Source organism: Anguilla anguilla, chromosome 15 (genome assembly GCF_013347855.1).
Source record: "Anguilla anguilla isolate fAngAng1 chromosome 15, fAngAng1.pri, whole genome shotgun sequence".
NCBI classification, from domain to species: domain Eukaryota; kingdom Metazoa; phylum Chordata; class Actinopteri; order Anguilliformes; family Anguillidae; genus Anguilla; species Anguilla anguilla.
This window is the reverse complement of record NC_049215.1, coordinates 12,104,585-12,122,008: the sequence shown is the minus strand read 5'-3', so window position 1 is coordinate 12,122,008 and position 17,424 is coordinate 12,104,585. Positions and strand designations below refer to the sequence as shown.

The 17,424-nt window shown below is 44.8% G+C and overlaps 2 protein-coding genes across 13 annotated transcripts in view; both read right to left on the bottom strand.

Moving 5' to 3' along the window:
- Nucleotides 1–482: 482 nt before the first annotated feature.
- Nucleotides 483–11,816, bottom strand: LOC118214188 (solute carrier family 15 member 1-like). The gene is made up of 23 exons (XM_035393880.1): nucleotides 11,660–11,816; nucleotides 11,216–11,253; nucleotides 10,386–10,467; nucleotides 9,889–10,030; nucleotides 9,670–9,789; nucleotides 8,119–8,218; nucleotides 7,323–7,413; nucleotides 6,838–6,921; nucleotides 6,586–6,668; nucleotides 6,102–6,188; nucleotides 5,658–5,747; nucleotides 5,422–5,466; nucleotides 5,275–5,307; nucleotides 5,009–5,097; nucleotides 4,685–4,766; nucleotides 4,346–4,465; nucleotides 3,677–3,814; nucleotides 3,117–3,163; nucleotides 2,658–2,765; nucleotides 2,256–2,370; nucleotides 2,035–2,172; nucleotides 1,674–1,781; nucleotides 483–1,418 (listed from the first exon to the last, which is right to left on the bottom strand). Exons 1-23 carry the CDS (start codon nucleotides 11,664–11,666, stop codon nucleotides 1,194–1,196), a joined length of 2,172 nt encoding a protein of 723 aa, XP_035249771.1. The 5' UTR covers nucleotides 11,667–11,816; the 3' UTR covers nucleotides 483–1,193.
- A 3,569-nt stretch (nucleotides 11,817–15,385) lies between these two features.
- The window catches only part of LOC118214186 (dedicator of cytokinesis protein 9-like), a 100,110-nt gene continuing 98,071 nt past the window's right edge, over nucleotides 15,386–17,424 (bottom strand). For 10 of the 12 annotated variants that reach the window (XM_035393869.1, XM_035393878.1, XM_035393879.1 and 7 more), the window contains one exon: nucleotides 15,386–17,012. In XM_035393869.1, the coding sequence (XP_035249760.1) occupies nucleotides 16,887–17,012 (126 nt within the window). In that variant the 3' untranslated portion in view covers nucleotides 15,386–16,886. Of the gene's footprint in view, nucleotides 17,013–17,319; nucleotides 17,331–17,424 lie in introns of all 12 variants that reach the window. The other 2 variants (XM_035393875.1, XM_035393876.1) reach the window with 2 other exon arrangements.

Genomic DNA, 17,424 nt, shown 5'->3' with positions numbered 1-17,424 from the left:
GATGACAAATGCTTTCAAGTTCAATAGCTCGTAGATAATAGAGCCTAGGACCATCAAACCAATTGTAAATTGTTCACAAACAATGGCCACAAGATGCAGAGCCTATGCTTTGTGCATTATTACCTCATGCAATTTTACACAAATATTTCCAATTATGAATGTAAACTGATATTTGAAAAAAAAACAGCTGACAAATGCTTTCAAGTTCAATAGCTCCTAGATAATAGGGCCTAGGACCATCAAACCAATTGTAAATTGTTCACAAACATGGCCACAAGATGCAGAGCCTATGCTTTGTGCATTATTACCTCATGCAATTTTACACAAATATTTCCAATTATGATTCTGGGAATAGGTCCAGACTTTGTGGAGCAACTTTGGCTTTATCGTGGCTATCCTATCAGAGAGCACATCATCAGCATAATATTTTAGTATTATTTGAAATGAAACTAATTCAAATGAAGGCATCGGGACACAGCATGTTGGACAAATGTTGTTTTATTATTCTTTATTTAAGCTCTTATTGATTGACAGGAACATGTCTGACATCCAGTTTTACTGTTCAACATGACTGAGAGCAATAGTGTCTGTTCTTACAGGAACCACTGTCCACATCATTAAAAAAACACATGTACAATAATGTCAAAAATACAAGTTACACAGTACATAAAAAACAATACGTGCAAATGCTGGAATGGTCACTTGTAATTTTTCCTCTTTCATAATCCCTTCGAATAATATATATAGGGCAAAAAAGGCAATAGAAATATCCCCTTTGCTACACGGTGCAAAATAATCATTGTAAACAAATTATTTACAATATTAAGGAAATTAAACCATATGGCTGAAATCTGACACATTTTCCATGACATGTTTATCTTGTTTAAAAAAAAAAAAAATTAAAACTGTTTAGCTCTCTCCCATAAATCAGAGGAAATTCACTGTTTGTGTAGAAAGTTGTGCTGCATGCCTTTACTCAGCCGTTCCCTCTCCCCCCGCTCATCTCCCCAGGGCGAAGCCTGCTAAATCTGAATTTGGAAGCATCTCAGTGTCAGAGTTAATGATCGAAACGCCGCTGTGGTGTTGTTTCCTCCTTGCCTCCAGCAGGCCTTGCCCTCATGCTCCTCAAGCTCATGCTGAAGCCCCAAACACAAAGCGCCGAAACCCAGCCGAAAAGAAGCCTATGAGGGTGTTTATATCTTGGTCTGTTTCATGTCTTCGTCGTGCTCCTTCTTTTCCGGAGATATGCTGTCCATCTCATGTTTCTCTTTCTCCTTCTCTTTCTCTGTCTCAGAGTCGTCCTTCTGGAACTGGGCCTCGATCTCAGTGGGGTCCACATAGGTGTAGAAGTAAGCCATCACGGCGAAAATCACGCACACTGCTATCAGGAGGGCAGCGAAGAGGATGTACTCTGCCCACTGTAGGAAACACACTCACAAGTAAACAACTGGTCACATCCCCAGAAACTCTTCATTAATTGTTCATTATTTATAATAAGATCAATTTAAGTTCTAGGGGCAATGAAAACAAAAAACTACAGTTACTTCAGCGATTAAGGTGAAGTAAAAACACACACAAGCATTTATGAATACTCCACCCACTCATGCGCACACACACATTCACGCACATATGCACGTACATGTGCACATGTGCACACACACACTCACACACACCTGTTCTGGTATCTGCGCTGCTTCTGCCACAATCAGCACAACGATGTTGCCCACAGCGACAGTGAAGAGCCATCCAGCCTGGAGCACTGCCTTCATGTTGCTTGGCGCCTAGTAACCAAGAATGTGCAGCTCAGAGGCAAATTACAGAGTGACCAGAATTAACTGGTAGTTTAATAAGCAATATTTTAAAAATCTATTAATGAGAATTAGGAAATAAAACATTAAAACAGAACCTCTAAAATATATGATTTTTTTCTCATCCAATAATTACATTTCGGATGCTTTTTTGCTTACCCATCACCAAAGCTACCCTTTCTGTAGAGCTAGGACATAATCTGCCTGTTGGACATGCTCCCCCTACCTGTGAGTAAGAGAACTCCAGACCAGTGACAGAGAAGACCACCTCTCCAGCGGTTATGAGGAAGTACTGAGGGATCTGCCAGGCCATGTGGATAGTGTTGGGCTTGATGTCCAGGCTCTCTTTAATGGTGTCGCCACACTTGATTGGGAGACAATAAACAATCCATTCACGTACCGGTAAAGGTTGTTGGAAGGATTGAATTTTACGGGAAACCAACTCACATTTTCTGTCCACTGGATGTCACTGGGAATGACTAGCGTGTAGGAGCTGCCGAATTTGTAAGTCTTCGAGAACTGGCACGTCTGTCCCCCCTCACTGGTAAGAGTGAAGGTCGACCTGGCCAAATGAAATTGGTAAAACATCTAAACAAAAGCATAGGTGTCCAAAAAATGGGACATTGTTTTTGCGCGTCTAATAATTACAAAATATCAGAATAAATTTGATGCAAATTGAAGGAGAGATAAGCAAAAACTGAATATCAGTTAGGAAATGCCAAACTCCAGGAATGGAGACCACTTAAAATTCTGATTCCGATAAGCTAACACACAGGGAAGGTTGGCACCCACACAGATGTGTATCACTCATGCACTTCCTTTTCATGCACTCACAGGGAACACACTTACTTTCCCTCGTGTAACAGAGAGTAGTTTGAAACTGAAGAGGGTGCTATCACTCCAAAGTCCACTGCTGCGGTAGTCACGTTCACCATAGTGTCCAATCCATTAACAAATCTGTACATACACAAAAAAAGAAATAATGAGAAATAATCACAAGAAAGAATAGTGTACACTCACATCTTTTGACATCACTAATATTGCATGTCACAATGAATGTGTTGTTAAATTAGTTTTTCAACTTCCCACAGTATTAATTGAACTGTCAATCAAGGTGGTTGAGGACCAGACATCAAAATCTTTTCCAAGATCGTGTGTTTCCTTGCCAGTTTTATTTGCTCAATCTCTCTCACAGTCAAATTTAGGCCCAAACAGAAAAGTACTATTTCTGAGGACAGCCATGGGACTAACGGATGTTAAAGAGTGTCACCTGTTCCTTCTACTGACAGATAAAAAGCACCTGCGTACCTGATGCCATTGTCTCCCTGCTCCGGCTTGGCCATTAAATCATTCATCTGGAAGGGGATAATGGAAGAGTGACATTTCATTTAGAGTCATTTAGCCTTTCCCTCCTCAGGTCCTCAACCGCTAAGCTTTCATTAAAAAGCAGACGAATGTGGCGTGTGGCTCCAGGACCCGATGTAGGTTTACAAAGCTATGGGGGGACAGGGGGGATGGATGGCTTTATCTTGTGCTTCCAATGACTCCCTGCTTTGTCAACAATGTGTGCTGCTGCTGTATGGCAAATGGAGTCCACTGGTTCCAAGCATTCCAAGATTGACAGAAAAGGGTAGCCCCGCCCATTCTCAAGTTCATTAAAAACCGAGTTGTCCCATCTGTGGTTCACAGTGCAGTGGGATTTGTCCTCTATAGATTTATCTCAAACTCGTTTGGACTTGCCCAAGACAAAATGACAGCGGCTGCAGTGTGTCTGCAATGTGTGTACATATTGGGGTCCAAGGGGAAGGTCTGTGTCTGTAACATTTCCACAGCTTTATTATTTAATTAGTAAATATCGTCATAGTTACCGCCTCCATTGTTTTAGTTGCTGGATTGATTAACAGCGTCTGCCGTTTTCCTTTCTCCAACGTGATTGTTTTGTTGAAGCCTACTCCGGCAGAGACCTGAATTTCACTCTCTGAAAACGACAAATACTCTGGATTGGCCTGCAAATGGAATGGGAGACATTGGACAGGATGAGTTTACATTAACATTCTATTATATAGGGATGTTTCAGTGTAGATCCCTAGCAGGAAGTCAGAGAATGGCTAGTCGACACATCTCGTTTCATCTCCATAGTTTCTGGCTCAAGAAAAGGCATTAAAAATGCCGGCTGTGGCTCACTGAAGCTCAAAACGTGGACAGGACCTCGGCCTTCACCATGTGGTGATGAGTGGGAAGGAGCAGACCTGGGTGTGAGCGACTGAGTGACTGGGCGTGGCATTGCGTAAAAGAGGTCACAGGCTTCTGTGGTCTGAAACTTTAACTAGATGTGCCTCAGTACAAATCTATATAACGAATAAACAGGATAAAATCTATAAACATAAGCGTATGTAAGAAAATAGTGACACAATGTACAACATACTTGTCATAACCAAGGGCTACTTACATCCATAATGCAGGTTATTTGAGAAAGGGTATGGTTTGCATATTCTCATTTTATTTGTTGTGTTTTGACCTTCCTGTTGTGAATTTACCTGAAACGGTGGAACTGTCAGTGGGGCATTGGTGGCACCAGTTATCTCCAGCTGGCTGCTACCCAGGTTCAGGAATTTGAGCTGGCTCTCACTGGACGATGGGAAGATGGGTAGGGTTTTCTGCAAGATTAGCACAATTAGAAAAGCTCAATGAAAGCAATGCTATTAAAAGTGGGATCAGAGTAATGCCTGTGTGTGTGTATGTGTGTGTGTGTATGAATGTGTGAGTGTGTGCATGCATGTATTAGCGTATTTAGGTGTGTGTGTGTATGTGCGTGGGTGTGTGAGTGAGTTAGAGAGAGAGAGAGAAAGAGAGAGAGAGAGAGAGTCTTTACTCACGTCGATCTCAATCTGTACCAGGGCTGCAACCACAAACGCCAGGCCTGCCAGCAGCATTCCAACTGTCATTCTCCTCAGTGGCCTGCAGGGTGAGCACGCGCACACACACATACACACACACGCACGCACGCACGCACACACACGCACGCGCACGCACGCACACGCGCGCACATGCATACACACACACACACACACACACACACACACCTCGTGAAGTGACAGTGCAACACATTAACACACCATCAGTGTCAGTTTGCCTTCACTAGCCATGCAGACAGAAAAGCCTTTTGAACATGCAGACCTCCTGTGCTGGCAGGGACTCACGTGAAATTGAGGCCACACTTCTTTATCAACGGGTACACCGCGCTGTCCATGATGGGCACCAGCACCAGGATCAGGATAGGGTTGACCGTCTGTCAAAGAACAGGCTTTAGGATTGGACACTGTGACCAGGGACATAGGCTGATCAATAATATCATTTTGACTGGGGAGATTAAAGTGAGAGAGAGTCAGACAGAAAGAGAGAGAGAGATATGGAGAGAGAGAGATGGAAAGAGTCAAAATGAGAGAAAGAGATTTATCAAACTCACTTGCATCTGGTCTGGTTGAATAATGAGCACTCCCTGTTAAACATAAAGAAAACAGGACACCATAATTAGTTTAAGGGGAAGGCAAGGGGATTATATAAGTTACAATAAAACACAGTATCCTGCAAAAATGCAGTCTGTAACACCTACAAAGTTTCCATCCATGGTGGTGGCCTGCAGTGTCCATCGAGAGCCCTGCAGTGGAAGCCAGAGAGTTCAGGGATAGTATTCTCGGAACACACTACTACATTTCCCACATGGACTAGACTAGTGATAATTGCTACACATGCTAGCTTATGTAACATTCCTGTTTAGGTCTTAGCGTGCTCATGCATCAAAGATTTTCTTCAACAGTTGGATAACCGCTGAAGAAGTGTCCGTGGTACCTGCTGGTCAAAGAGTGCCCAGAACATAGGCAGGGGGATGTAGAGGAACAGGACCCTCAGCACCATCTTCACCTGAGCGATGAGCAGTTTCTGTAGGGGCACAGAAGCGGTGAGGCATTATCCAGATCCACATCACCCTGAGGAGGTATGGTGACCAGTGGACAGCGTGGACTGTGGAGTGTGCGGTGCGCATCAGGGTCGGGATCAACTTCATTTCAACTTAAAATTAAATGGAAATTCAATTCACAAATAAAAAAAATTGTCCATAATTGCCCATTAAGTTTTTAAAAGAAATTAGAGACTTAACTTTAATTTCCTGAATTGAACTGAACTGGTGTACTGTGTACATTGTGCAGGGTGTACAGGGTTTGGTTCGAGGGACCAAACTGGTGTACTATGTGCATCGTGCAGGGTGTACAGGGTTTGGTTTGAGGGCAGGCGTACTTCGTATTTCTCCTCAGCCCAGTCCATCCAGTGCTCCCTCTTGGGGTACTCATCGCTCCTGTGTCTGAAACGGTTCTTCACTGCAAACTGCGAAAGGGGAAAGCCTCACATGAACACGCCTCAACTTCTGTTGAGTGACAGGTAAGGAAAATGCCTTCGGTGTACTGTACACTGAAGCCGATGTTAAAATGCGGGAAGTATGTACGTATTTTAACATTTAGGTAAAATATGTAATTTTGTCTTCAAGTAATCATTTTGGAACAGCATATTTTAGTTTTAGTCTTGTTGTTTAATACATTTTGGATAAACATTTGGTTAAAATCCTTACATTTACTTTAAACGTGAGGTAAAATTAAAATTTGAATCCTTTTTATCTTGCTTTTTGGCAGCTTACAGTTAATGACGTGTATCCCTGACTTACAGTGTAAATGGGAAGGTTGGAGGCAGAATGAGGTCAGAGAGGGTGTGTTTAGCCTGAACTCACCCCAATGCATTTGCTCACTTCCAGCATAATGTTGCCCTTGGGGGCGGCCTTGATGTACATTTTGCTCCCGACAATGAATACCACTGCAGAGACACAGGACCACACCAGTAACAGCCGTCAGCCAGATGAAAAAGAAGTGGGGAGAGCATAAGGACAGATGGTAGATGAAGAGAGTAATAGATGAAGAGAGCGAGAGAAAGAGAGAGAGTGATTGTGGGTGGTATGCATGAAAGGCTGAACTGAAGATCTTACCCAGGGCGACCACCATGAGGGCGGCGGGCACACCGAAAGCCAGCGGGTAGCACTTCTGGTGTGTGTGGATGCCACACTCCTGGGCTGAGAACACAGAGCACACAGGAGACCATTACACAGAGAACCTACAATAATGGCCATTACAATCTGAAAACCCACTGACATACAGTATGACTGAAATATGGGACAAATCGAGATCATATCAGAATAAATTGAGACGTGTGAAATATGACTGAAATACAGGGCTGTCCAGGGAAAAACAGGACATGGGGTCCCCCTACAGAACAGCAACTCAACAGGAGGAGCCACCCTGCAGGCTCCAGTGCACCTCTGTTTTTAACCAAAAGGGCTGCAATGAGAGCACAATCCATTTCTATTCAAAATGTCTAACAAAGTTCCATCAACACATCTCTCTGGTTCCAGGCCAGGTTTCAGAACCAGACTTGTGTCCATTTGTTTCCATTTCATGTGTGTTTCACCAGTACCTCTGAGGATTGGGGTGATGACGGTGGACAGGAGACTTCCAGCATTGATGGACAGGTAGAAGATGGAGAAGAAGGTGCTCCTCTGTTTCTCCTTTAAGAAAGACGGTGAACAGACGGTAAGGGCGCTAAACATGTTCTCTGAGACAGGAGCTGTGATGAACAGCCAGTGACAGGAGCAGACAAATGAACAAGAGGTGGGAGGCTGTAAATGTAGATGGTAAATCATGAAGAAAAATACGGTAAACACACAAAAGACAGTTACACAGACTATGGAAAATGGTACCTTCTCTATAGATGGTGAAGATGGTGAAAACTTATGGAACAAGATGGTAAAGATGGTGAAAAAAATCAAATATAAGACAGACAAAGATGGTGAACAGTTGGTGGAGATGGCAAACAGACAGTCAAGACAGTAAGCAGACAAGCAGTCAGTGAACGATTGAGCGACCTTCCAGTATATGCACAAAAAACTGCCTTCTTTTAACAAACTGAGGTGATCGAAACTATATTCTGAATGCAGCCCTGTCTAAATAATGAGTTAATGCAGAAATGTCTTCAGTCTTTCAAGAGTTGAGTGAAGGCTTTGTCTTATCAGTGTTATGTTGTAAAAGTTCCCAGAGTTCAGCCTTGAGATGAGATAAAAGAGATAATGCCTGAAGGCTATGGATAATGCACCTGGAATGTGTTCCTCAGGTACTGCTGACAGTGTTTCTTTCAGGAGAGGTGGGGGTGGTGGTGAACAGTGGGGGGGGGGGGGGGCGGGGTAATCACATGTAAGATGCAGGTGTGCTCTCACCTGCTCATCAGAAAACTGGTCCCCTCCAAAAGCCGCCACGCAGGGCTTGATCCCGCCTGTCCCCAGAGCAATGAGGATGAGGCCAGTCATTGAGAGGGCCCTGAGACAAAGCACAAATGTTACCATCCGCCGTGCCCCAAACCTGTAGCATTACCCCATACCTACTGCATTACCCCATACCTACTGCCCCAAACCTGTAGCATTACCCCATACCTACTGCATTACCCCATACCTACTGCCCCAAACCTGTAGCATTACCCCATACCTACTGCATTACCCCATACCTACTGCCCCAAACCTGTAGCATTACCCCATACCTACTGCATTACCCCATACCTACTGCCCCAAACCTGTAGCATTACACCATACCTACTGCATTACCCCATACCTACTGCCCCAAACCTGTAGCATTACCCCATACCTACTGCCCCAAACCTGTAGCATTACCCCATACCTACTGCATTACCCCATACCTACTGCCCCAAACCTGTAGCATTACCCCATACCTACTGCATTACCCCATACCTACTGCCCCAAACCTGTAGCATTACCCCATACCTACTGCATTACCCCATACCTACTGCCCCAAACCTGTAGCATTACCCCATACCTACTGCATTACCCCATACCTACTGCCCCAAACCTGTAGCATTACCCCATACCTACTGCATTACCCCATACCTGTAGCATTGCCGTGTACCTACAGCATTACCCCAAACCTGCAGCATTGCCCTGCACCTGCAGCATTGCCCTGTACCTGCAGCATGCCCACACCTGCAGCATTGCCCTGCACCTGCAGCATCGCCCTGTACCTGCAGCATTGCCCTGCACCTGCAGCATCGCCCTGTACCTGCAGCATTGCCCTGTACATGCAGCATGCCCACACCTGCAGCATTGCCCTGTACCTGCAGCATCACCTACAGCATTGCCCTGCACCTGCAGAATTGCCCTGTACCTGCAGCATTGCCCTACACCTGCAGCATGCCCACACCTGCATGCACTCACACCTAAGATTTGTTAGGAAAACTATTTTCCCTTTTGATAGGTTACAAATGTCAACATTGCACTTATGAGAAAATGCATTTCTACCCACAGATATTGGCAAGAGACCTTGCTGTCTCTTTCTCTATTTCCCTAAAGGCTTTAGTGACTGTCCAGACTCAGACTCAGTCCAAGAAGCAAACTGATGCCCAGTGCAGATCAAATTTACTACAATAGAAAGTTTTAATTCAAAATAAAATATATAGTAGAATGCTTCTTAGGGCGTTATATTTAGAATAAAGACTACAGAGTCCACATAGGTATACAGTGAACATATTAAATGACTATTCCCATGACAATGAGATGTGAGCCATTTAAAAGGATAAATCTCATCTATCTCTGGACACGCTGAATATTGTAAAGAAGAGCAGCCATCACTGGGTGCTCTAAGATTCAATATTTTACACTGGGCAAAATTTACTCTACCAACATTCTATAACTGTCACTTTGGGTGGTGACTTTCTGATCTGAACTGACTCTAATGGAAGGCGCATGCTCAGGGGAACTCACACATGGAAGGTCAGGTTGTTTGGAGTTCCATCTTTATCCTCGTCCGTGATGTCATGGATGGCGCTGATGGCCAGCACGGCCTGGCCGATGGTGTACACGATGGACAGGTAGACGATGGTCCTGCGGGGACAGGAGACTCAGCGCTCTGCCTGAGGGGAACACTGAGGGAGTCACAGGCGCCTCTAACGTTTTTTGGCGTGCGCTTGGCGGGTCACTCACTTGAACTTCCCCAGCCAGGAGTCGGCCACGATGGCCCCCATGATGGGCGTCAGGTAGCACAGGGCCACGAAGGTGTGGTAGATGGAGGTGGCCGTGTCGTCGTCCCAGCGGAGGAAGTACCTGAAGTACAGCACCAGCACGGCTGCAGGGAGAGGCGCATGGGTCAGCTTCCAAACACGCGCTCGCTTCCGCACGTCATTACCATTATTACCATTGCGGTTATGAGGATGATTTCGGCTATTCTTATGCTCCTTCTTCGTTTCCTCGTTGTTATTCTTATATTTACTTTTGTTCTTGTTCCTTTTGTTATTCTTGTCCCACTGCAAGGGTTTGGCAGCAAGGAAACAATTGTGCAATGTTCAGAACATGCGTTTGATGTTTCACCCCACTGTACCCGAGGGACTGGCACACCCAAATATGCCCCCGTTACTCCCCTACCTCGCGACCGTTATTGTTCCATGGTGTGATGCACGCAGGCAGACTGTGTGCATCCGTACCTCGCATGCCATAGTAGGAGAACCTCTCGCAGAACTCGTTCACCACAATGAAGAATATGCTGATGGGGTATCCGCAGACCGCCTGAGATAGGGGAGAAAGGACTGTGAGACACTGGTGAGAGATGGTGACAGGACTGTGAGACACTACAGAGACATGGTGAGAGGAATGTGAGAAAAAGACCAACATAGGGAAGAGGACTGTGTGAGGGAGATTGAGACACAGGGAAGAGTTAGGACTGTGACTAAGGAATTAGACCGACCCTAAATATTATTTTGAGGCACTCAGAAGGAAGTATTTTCTGAAAAACCAACAACCAAGATAAAAACAACAAAGATAAAAATGATAAGAAATTTTAACTCTCCCACTATCAGTTTGCTTTCTGATAATCTCTTCAGCAGTACAACCAAAACAATCCAGGAAAAATTATATTAAATGAGAAATATAGTCACCCGCAATAAAATCAATTCAAGACTTCCTCATGACACTAAGAAATGGGAAACCAATAAAGTATAACAGAGCAATCTTAGTCAATAAAGGATATCAGAGTAGACAATCAAGGATGCTTTTCTGAATAAAGACTTCATCAATAAAAAATATCATAAATGTCTTCAAAATAAACCATATCTGAGCAGGGCAGATCACAGCAGAATGACATCATAAGGAACATTGATCCTGCTGTCCTGAATGATACATGTCTAAAGACAGATCTACAGCAAATGCTTTGAAAAATCAGGATTAAATTGTACAAACTGGTTTTATATTTTTCTACTTATCTGTAATTCCTGCTGTGAAATGTGGAAATGTGCGATGGATGGTCATGATCTCTTACCTTTGACTTGGGCTTCTTCTTCTCCCTTTTCTCTAAGTCTGTGAAAAATAAAATCAATCAACGAAAGATCCACGACAGAGATCAAACACCATGCAAACCCCTGCGAGCAGGTCTGAATGTCCCGCAGTAAGAAACATCCCCTACATGCAGCAGTAATTAAGCAAACCAATTAATTACATAGGTTTAATGTTTTTTTTTTAAACTAACAATATTATAATCATTAAAAACTGCACAAACAAGGTACACACCTGTGCACGCAAAGCTGAAAAACACTTACACTCAGACCGGGGACTTGTTTAACCTAAGGTGATATGTAGTGTGTCCTGTGTGCAGCAGGCTAACACTAGGCTTGAGTTAAATGAAATATACACTTAGAGTGGGAAGTGTAAAGTGTCCCAGAGGGGCCAGTGCTGGCTCTGACAGACAGGCATCCCCATGACTGACCTGTCATGATGGCGGTGTTTGGGTAGCAGCTCCTGATGTCCTCTCTCCTAAAAGGTCCTGCAGCAAAAAGAAAGATGGGCTAAGGGCGGCTCGACTTTAACGCCGGAGAGGCTGGCCTGGGTGTTTTTGTAACTTGCGTTCTGATTAGCTCCCGCTTCCTCCTCCCAGAATGCCGCGGGTGGACTGCGCCCGGGCTTTATGGCGCTGCGGCGTGTGCGAGAACACGAGGGGGCAGGACGACGATCAGCCAGGTGAGAGCAGGCACGCAGGCACGCAGGTGAGACCGTCTGAAGGCAGTCCTGGAACTGTGGAGGGGGAGAGGTGTCTCTCACAGACTGGATTGTGAGGAGCACTGATTTTTTTGGTTGTTGTTTCACCTGTCACTTTAACTGGGGTCATTTTGGAGAGGTTGTTAATATTATTTTTTGTTTTGGTGATTGCACACCCCGTGATGCTGACTTGTATTGACACACAGTGTACTCTCATAACTGCTTATAATTGAAAAAAATGCAGGACAAACAAACACAAACTCGCTTCCAGAATTACATCCTGGAAGAAAGGCCCTGTCTGTGTGTGACTGTGGCCTGTGCTTAACCTATATTTGTCCTTAAATTTGACTTTCAAGTTGTTGCAAGCAAGCATGCCAAACTGAGTTTGGCAGTTTAGTTTCAGTCATTGCTGAACTATGAAGAAAATTCTTGCTTTTAATTGTTAGTCAAAGTAACGCTCAAATTGAATAAATCCCAACTTGCACCTGTTCACAAAGTGGCCAATCCTGTCCAAGAGCGAGGTGGTGATAGGCCTGTACTCCACTGTCCTTCAGGGAGGACAATAAAGGCCCAAAGCCAGCACTCAGAGTCATGTTTGCATGAATAAAATTGCATGTCAGCTAGCAAAGGAAATATAATCTTCTATCAAAATAGGCTGTGCAATAGCCTTACCATTCTCCATATTGTGGTATTTTGATTATTGTCTGTGCATAAAATATTCCTGGAAACTGGATTATTTCAGCAAAGTATAATCTGTGGCATTTCAAATGTGTGAAAGCATTCTGTCATATCAAGACTGAAATGATACTGAACCCCCCCCCCCCCTCCACAAAAAATAAAGGCACCACATTCAAGTGGACAAAAATAATAGCAATGATGACTACTCTAAACTTCTATTCATGTCATTTTTGACAAAATGGGAAATTAAGTCATGTAGTTCCACTTCTGTATTCGTAAGAGCAATGCTGATGTTCGCCACTCTTATCGTTCACTCTGGAGCGGAGTGTCTGCTAAATGGCTGTAATGTAACTCAATGTAACGCAGTCTCCACAGCCGATGCAGGGGAGTGTGGACCAGCACACGCTCTCCTCTGAAGCGTGCGCTGGCAGCAGTTTCTTTTCACACCACAGCAAAGGAAGACTCTTCATATGCGGCTTTAACAAGCAGAAGGGTGCTGCGAGAGAGTGATGAGACACCGATCTCAGACTAATGAGCCCTCCCTTTCCCCTGGGCAACACTACAGCCGGTTATGCGCCGCATGGTGACGCTAACGGTCACAGCCAGCTTTCACAGTTTAGTTTATTTACAGTGTAATCATTTAGCAGATGCTTTTAGCCAAAGTGACTTACAGAAGTGCATTTCACGTGGTAAGCAAACACTATAAGAGACAGAGCTAAGTGCACTTACAGTACACTTACAGTCATATTAGTGGCACCAACAAGGTGCTTGCCTCAAGACTTACATGACAAAGGATGAGAATGTTTCTATATATATATATATATTTTAAAACAGTTACAATTTGAAGAGGTGGGTTTTGAGTGACTGACAGCGGAAGAATGGTCCTCCATTGGAGGGCAGAGCTGAGCTGGGGCAGTGAGCAGGGGCTTCTGGGACTTCAGATGGGTGGTAAAGCCAGCTGGCAGGAGGATTCTGAAACTAAGTCCGGTTGGATTATATGGTGTGGTCGTTGTCTGAAGACAGGAAGGGGGAGTACCTTTTGCAGCTTGGTATGCCAGTGTGAGAAATGTGAATTAAGATTGGGCACAGTTGGGATTTGATTTAATTTGCATTAGATCAGTGCCTCAACAGGATAGGCCACTCAGCAGCTGCATACCGACCACATTTACCAGATACGTAACGTGTACAAGCGAACATACAGCTAAGGCTTACTAACGGGAAAGGCCTGGCCTCTCGATGAGCATATAGCACAGCCTGTAATTATTTGGGCAACAACACAATTTTTGTTGAATTGACTCTGTACTCCAGCACATTGGATTTGAAATAGAACAGTGAATGTGAGGTAAAAGTGCAGACTGTCACATTTATTGTGAGGGAATTTAAATCCATATCAGGTGAACTATGTAGGAACTGCAGCCCTTTTTATCCATTGTCCCCTAACACTTTGACAAATTAATTTCAATTCAATGTGTTCAACAAAAATTGTGCCACTGTCCAAATACTTTTGGACTGCACTGCATATCAGAAGCCAACAGTCCAGACCTGCCAGATGCACAATAAAGCCAGATAAGGTTCACATGTAAAAAGTGCTGAATTCATCTTTTCAGACGCACGTGTCCATCGTTTTTATACGTGCAATAAAAGCTTTGTTATTACTGGCGCATTCCAAATTCTCCACAGGTGGGAGGCAGAGATGAGAAAACAAACCAGGAGAGAGAGCGAGACAGAGAGAGAAAAGGAGAGAGAGCAATAAGAGAGATGAAGACAGACAGAAAAGAAAGAGAAAGAATAGAAAGATAGATGTAGACACAGATACTGAGAGGCAGAAACAGAGAAACGAAGGGAGAAGACGTGAACCCGTTTCACTCACATGGCAAACATGGTCCCCCTGCTGTCCCCAAACGCATGTGCCACTGCCACCGGCACAAACAGGATTAAACCTGTTTACCGGCGGCAAAAAGAGCTTTCCAGCGCATCAGCACCCCTCTTTCAAACAACCCCCACCTCACCAGACAAACCCCCAGCACAGAGCATAATCACCTCATTCAATCATACACAACACACCCTCCCTGTCCCACCACACACCGAAGGTCACAGTTCAGCTCCACTCTTAGGAACATAATCTACCAGGACCTTTGATCAATCAAATTTCACAATCAAACATTATAAATGTCTCATGAGTCATTATCAATCATAAATGAGCAGCTCGAGGCCAACACCATTTCCTTACGGGAGTTTTATCCCGATAATGAAGCCTCGTCACACATGATCTATTATGGATGGTTCTGGGAATCTTGTGATTAGCCTGTAATGATAAAAAAAGATGGATGTGCTAATTTCAGTCCTAGCTTTGCCGACTGTAGTTCGGGTGAGCCAGAGAGGAGGGTATGTGCAAAAGACAGGACTGGACTTACTGTGGGCTGGCTTACAGTGATACCTTACTGCAGACAGATGCTGTCATAATCTTACAAAGGTCCAGTAACACTCTTAAAGGAGCACCTTTCACAAGACAGGAAAATAATACTCTTATAGTAGCACTTTACTCGAGAGAGAAGAACAGTGGCATCTCACCTGGAACAGGGGTAAATAACACTCCTAAAGCAGCACTTTTACAGTGGCATCTCACCTGGAACAGGGGTAAATAACACTCCTAAAGCAGCACTTTTACAGTGGCATCTCACCTGGGCCAGGTGCCTCATGGGAGGCTCATGCAGGACCTAAATGTTCCCACTTGATTCAATATTACAATGACCCAAAGGAACACATCACAGACGTGCGCTGAGATATTAATGAACTTTAATTCAAAGAGAAGCATTAGGGAACAGTTTACAGTTAAATACAGCAGAACAGTGACTTTTCTGTTAAATAAAAATAAAAAACCCTCACTTCCCAAATATAAAATGATTTCATTAACATTAAAATGGTAAAACGCTTCATGGTACAAATGAGTGTGGACCACCGCTGGATCTACACTTCCATGGCTTTGGCATAAAGGATCAATGTCATCTTTACAGTGTATGAACCCCAAAGCAAGACACCTTGCATAAGAGGCAAATATTGCACTCCTCTTTTCTATGTACAAGAATAGTGGGACAGAGACTGGGTGCCGTGGCCGTTGGAAAAGCAAGCTCCAAGATGTCAAAGTGTTCCATAAGACAGAAGACCAAAGCTACTTAAAATCTCTTTGAAATAAGATGCGTTTGTGTAGAAATATAATGTCTTAATTTACATAGGGACTGGTGCCAACACACAAGAGGGTGCAGTGAACACTGTCCATTACGCACCAGGAGACGTGGACCGTTCCTGTCCAAAGGCGAGGTTTATCATACACCGGCATACTGTACATACAAAGGTACTGACAGTCCATAACCTGACCTACTGTAAATAATACGGAAAGACAACGAGAAAGAAAGGAATGGAAGAAAAAGAAAAGAATAGGTCAGACAGAAGCAGAGAAATGACCTGGCTGAAGTCATCCTCTTGCTTAAGGATCCCTATTGGATGTCTCCACAGGAAACAGCACAGAAAACCCCCACACTGCCACAGTGCAGGAGGGGACACGTCACAACTGCCCCCACACTGCCACAGTGCAGGAGGGGACACGTCACAACTGCCCCCACACTGCCACAGTGCAGGAGGGGACACGTCACAACTGCCCCCACTCTGCCACAGTGCAGGAGGGGACACGTCACAACAGTTAAAATTTTTCTTGTCCTCAACCCCACGACCTATCCCACCCTACCCCAACCCAACCCACCTAAACTCATCTCATCTAATCCCACCTCAACGTTCCCTACCCCACTCCACCCCACCTCAACTTAACTCTACCAACCCCACCTCAACTCTCCCTCTGCCCCATCCCACCTCAATGTTCCCTACTCCATCCCACCCCACTCAGTTTGTCCACATTTATGCTCCCATCCTCCTTTTCTCTTCCTGCCCAAACACCACTGCACTCACTCACCACAGACAGAGAGAGAGAGAGAGAGAGAGAGAGAGAGGGGGGAGATGGAAAGACAGACCTGGCTGTTCTGTGAGACAGGAGGAGTTTCTGGGTAAATGCACAGTCTAGGGTCTAGGGCTTGTCCGTCTACGGTTTTGGCCTGCCACAGACAGGTTACCTGCTCCTGGGAATGAGAACAGGTGGGGTGAAGATGGGGGGGGGGGGGGGGGCAGGTGAGTCCCATGGCAGCGCTGACTGCCTCTCCCCACCCCCCCTCCCCTCTCCCTCTCAGAGACCGTGGAAGTGGTAGGTCAAAGTTCAAGGATCAGAGTTGAATTCAGACCACAGAGGTGGAGCTGGGGATGCCCTGTATGGTGGTGCTGGTGGGGGTGCCACTGATGGCGTTGAAGATGTGCAGAGAGTCCGGCAGGACGTTCTTCAGGCCATCTTCCACCGTGCAGATCTGGGAGAGACGGAGACAGAGTCTGGGATATTGTACTGTGATTGCATGCAATATATATACAGATTGGCCAGTAAAGCAAATAGCAAAAAAAGAAGGAAGGAGGAGAGACAGAGAGAGAGCAAGATGAGAACAGAAAGAGGGAGAGAGAGAGAGAGAGAGAGAGAGAGAGAAAGAGAGAGAAACTACAATCCATTAAACTACAACACCACCAAGGCGGGAACCTGACACCAAGGGCAGGCCAACAGAGGAGTCAGGGGCAGAGATCTTATATTGTTTTCTGGGCAAATCTTAAAAAAACACACATTACCATCCCATCTGCTTACGTCAGCATGAGGAGAATGAGGAGGAGAAATAAAGGGTTATTTTTCGTGTTACTCTAATAAGCCCGAGTCTCTTTGCTCAACACGACCAG

Bases quoted from the DNA above. Each gene is read 5' to 3' on its own strand.
- LOC118214188 (XM_035393880.1), bottom strand. The intron at 9,790-9,888 runs GTGAGTGACCCG...CTGTCCCCGCAG, and splicing joins TCCTGGCTGGGGAAGTTCAA to GACCATCGTCTACCTGTCCA. The intron at 6,189-6,585 runs GTGAGTTCAGGC...CCCCTTTCGCAG, and splicing joins AAGTGAGCAAATGCATTGGG to TTTGCAGTGAAGAACCGTTT.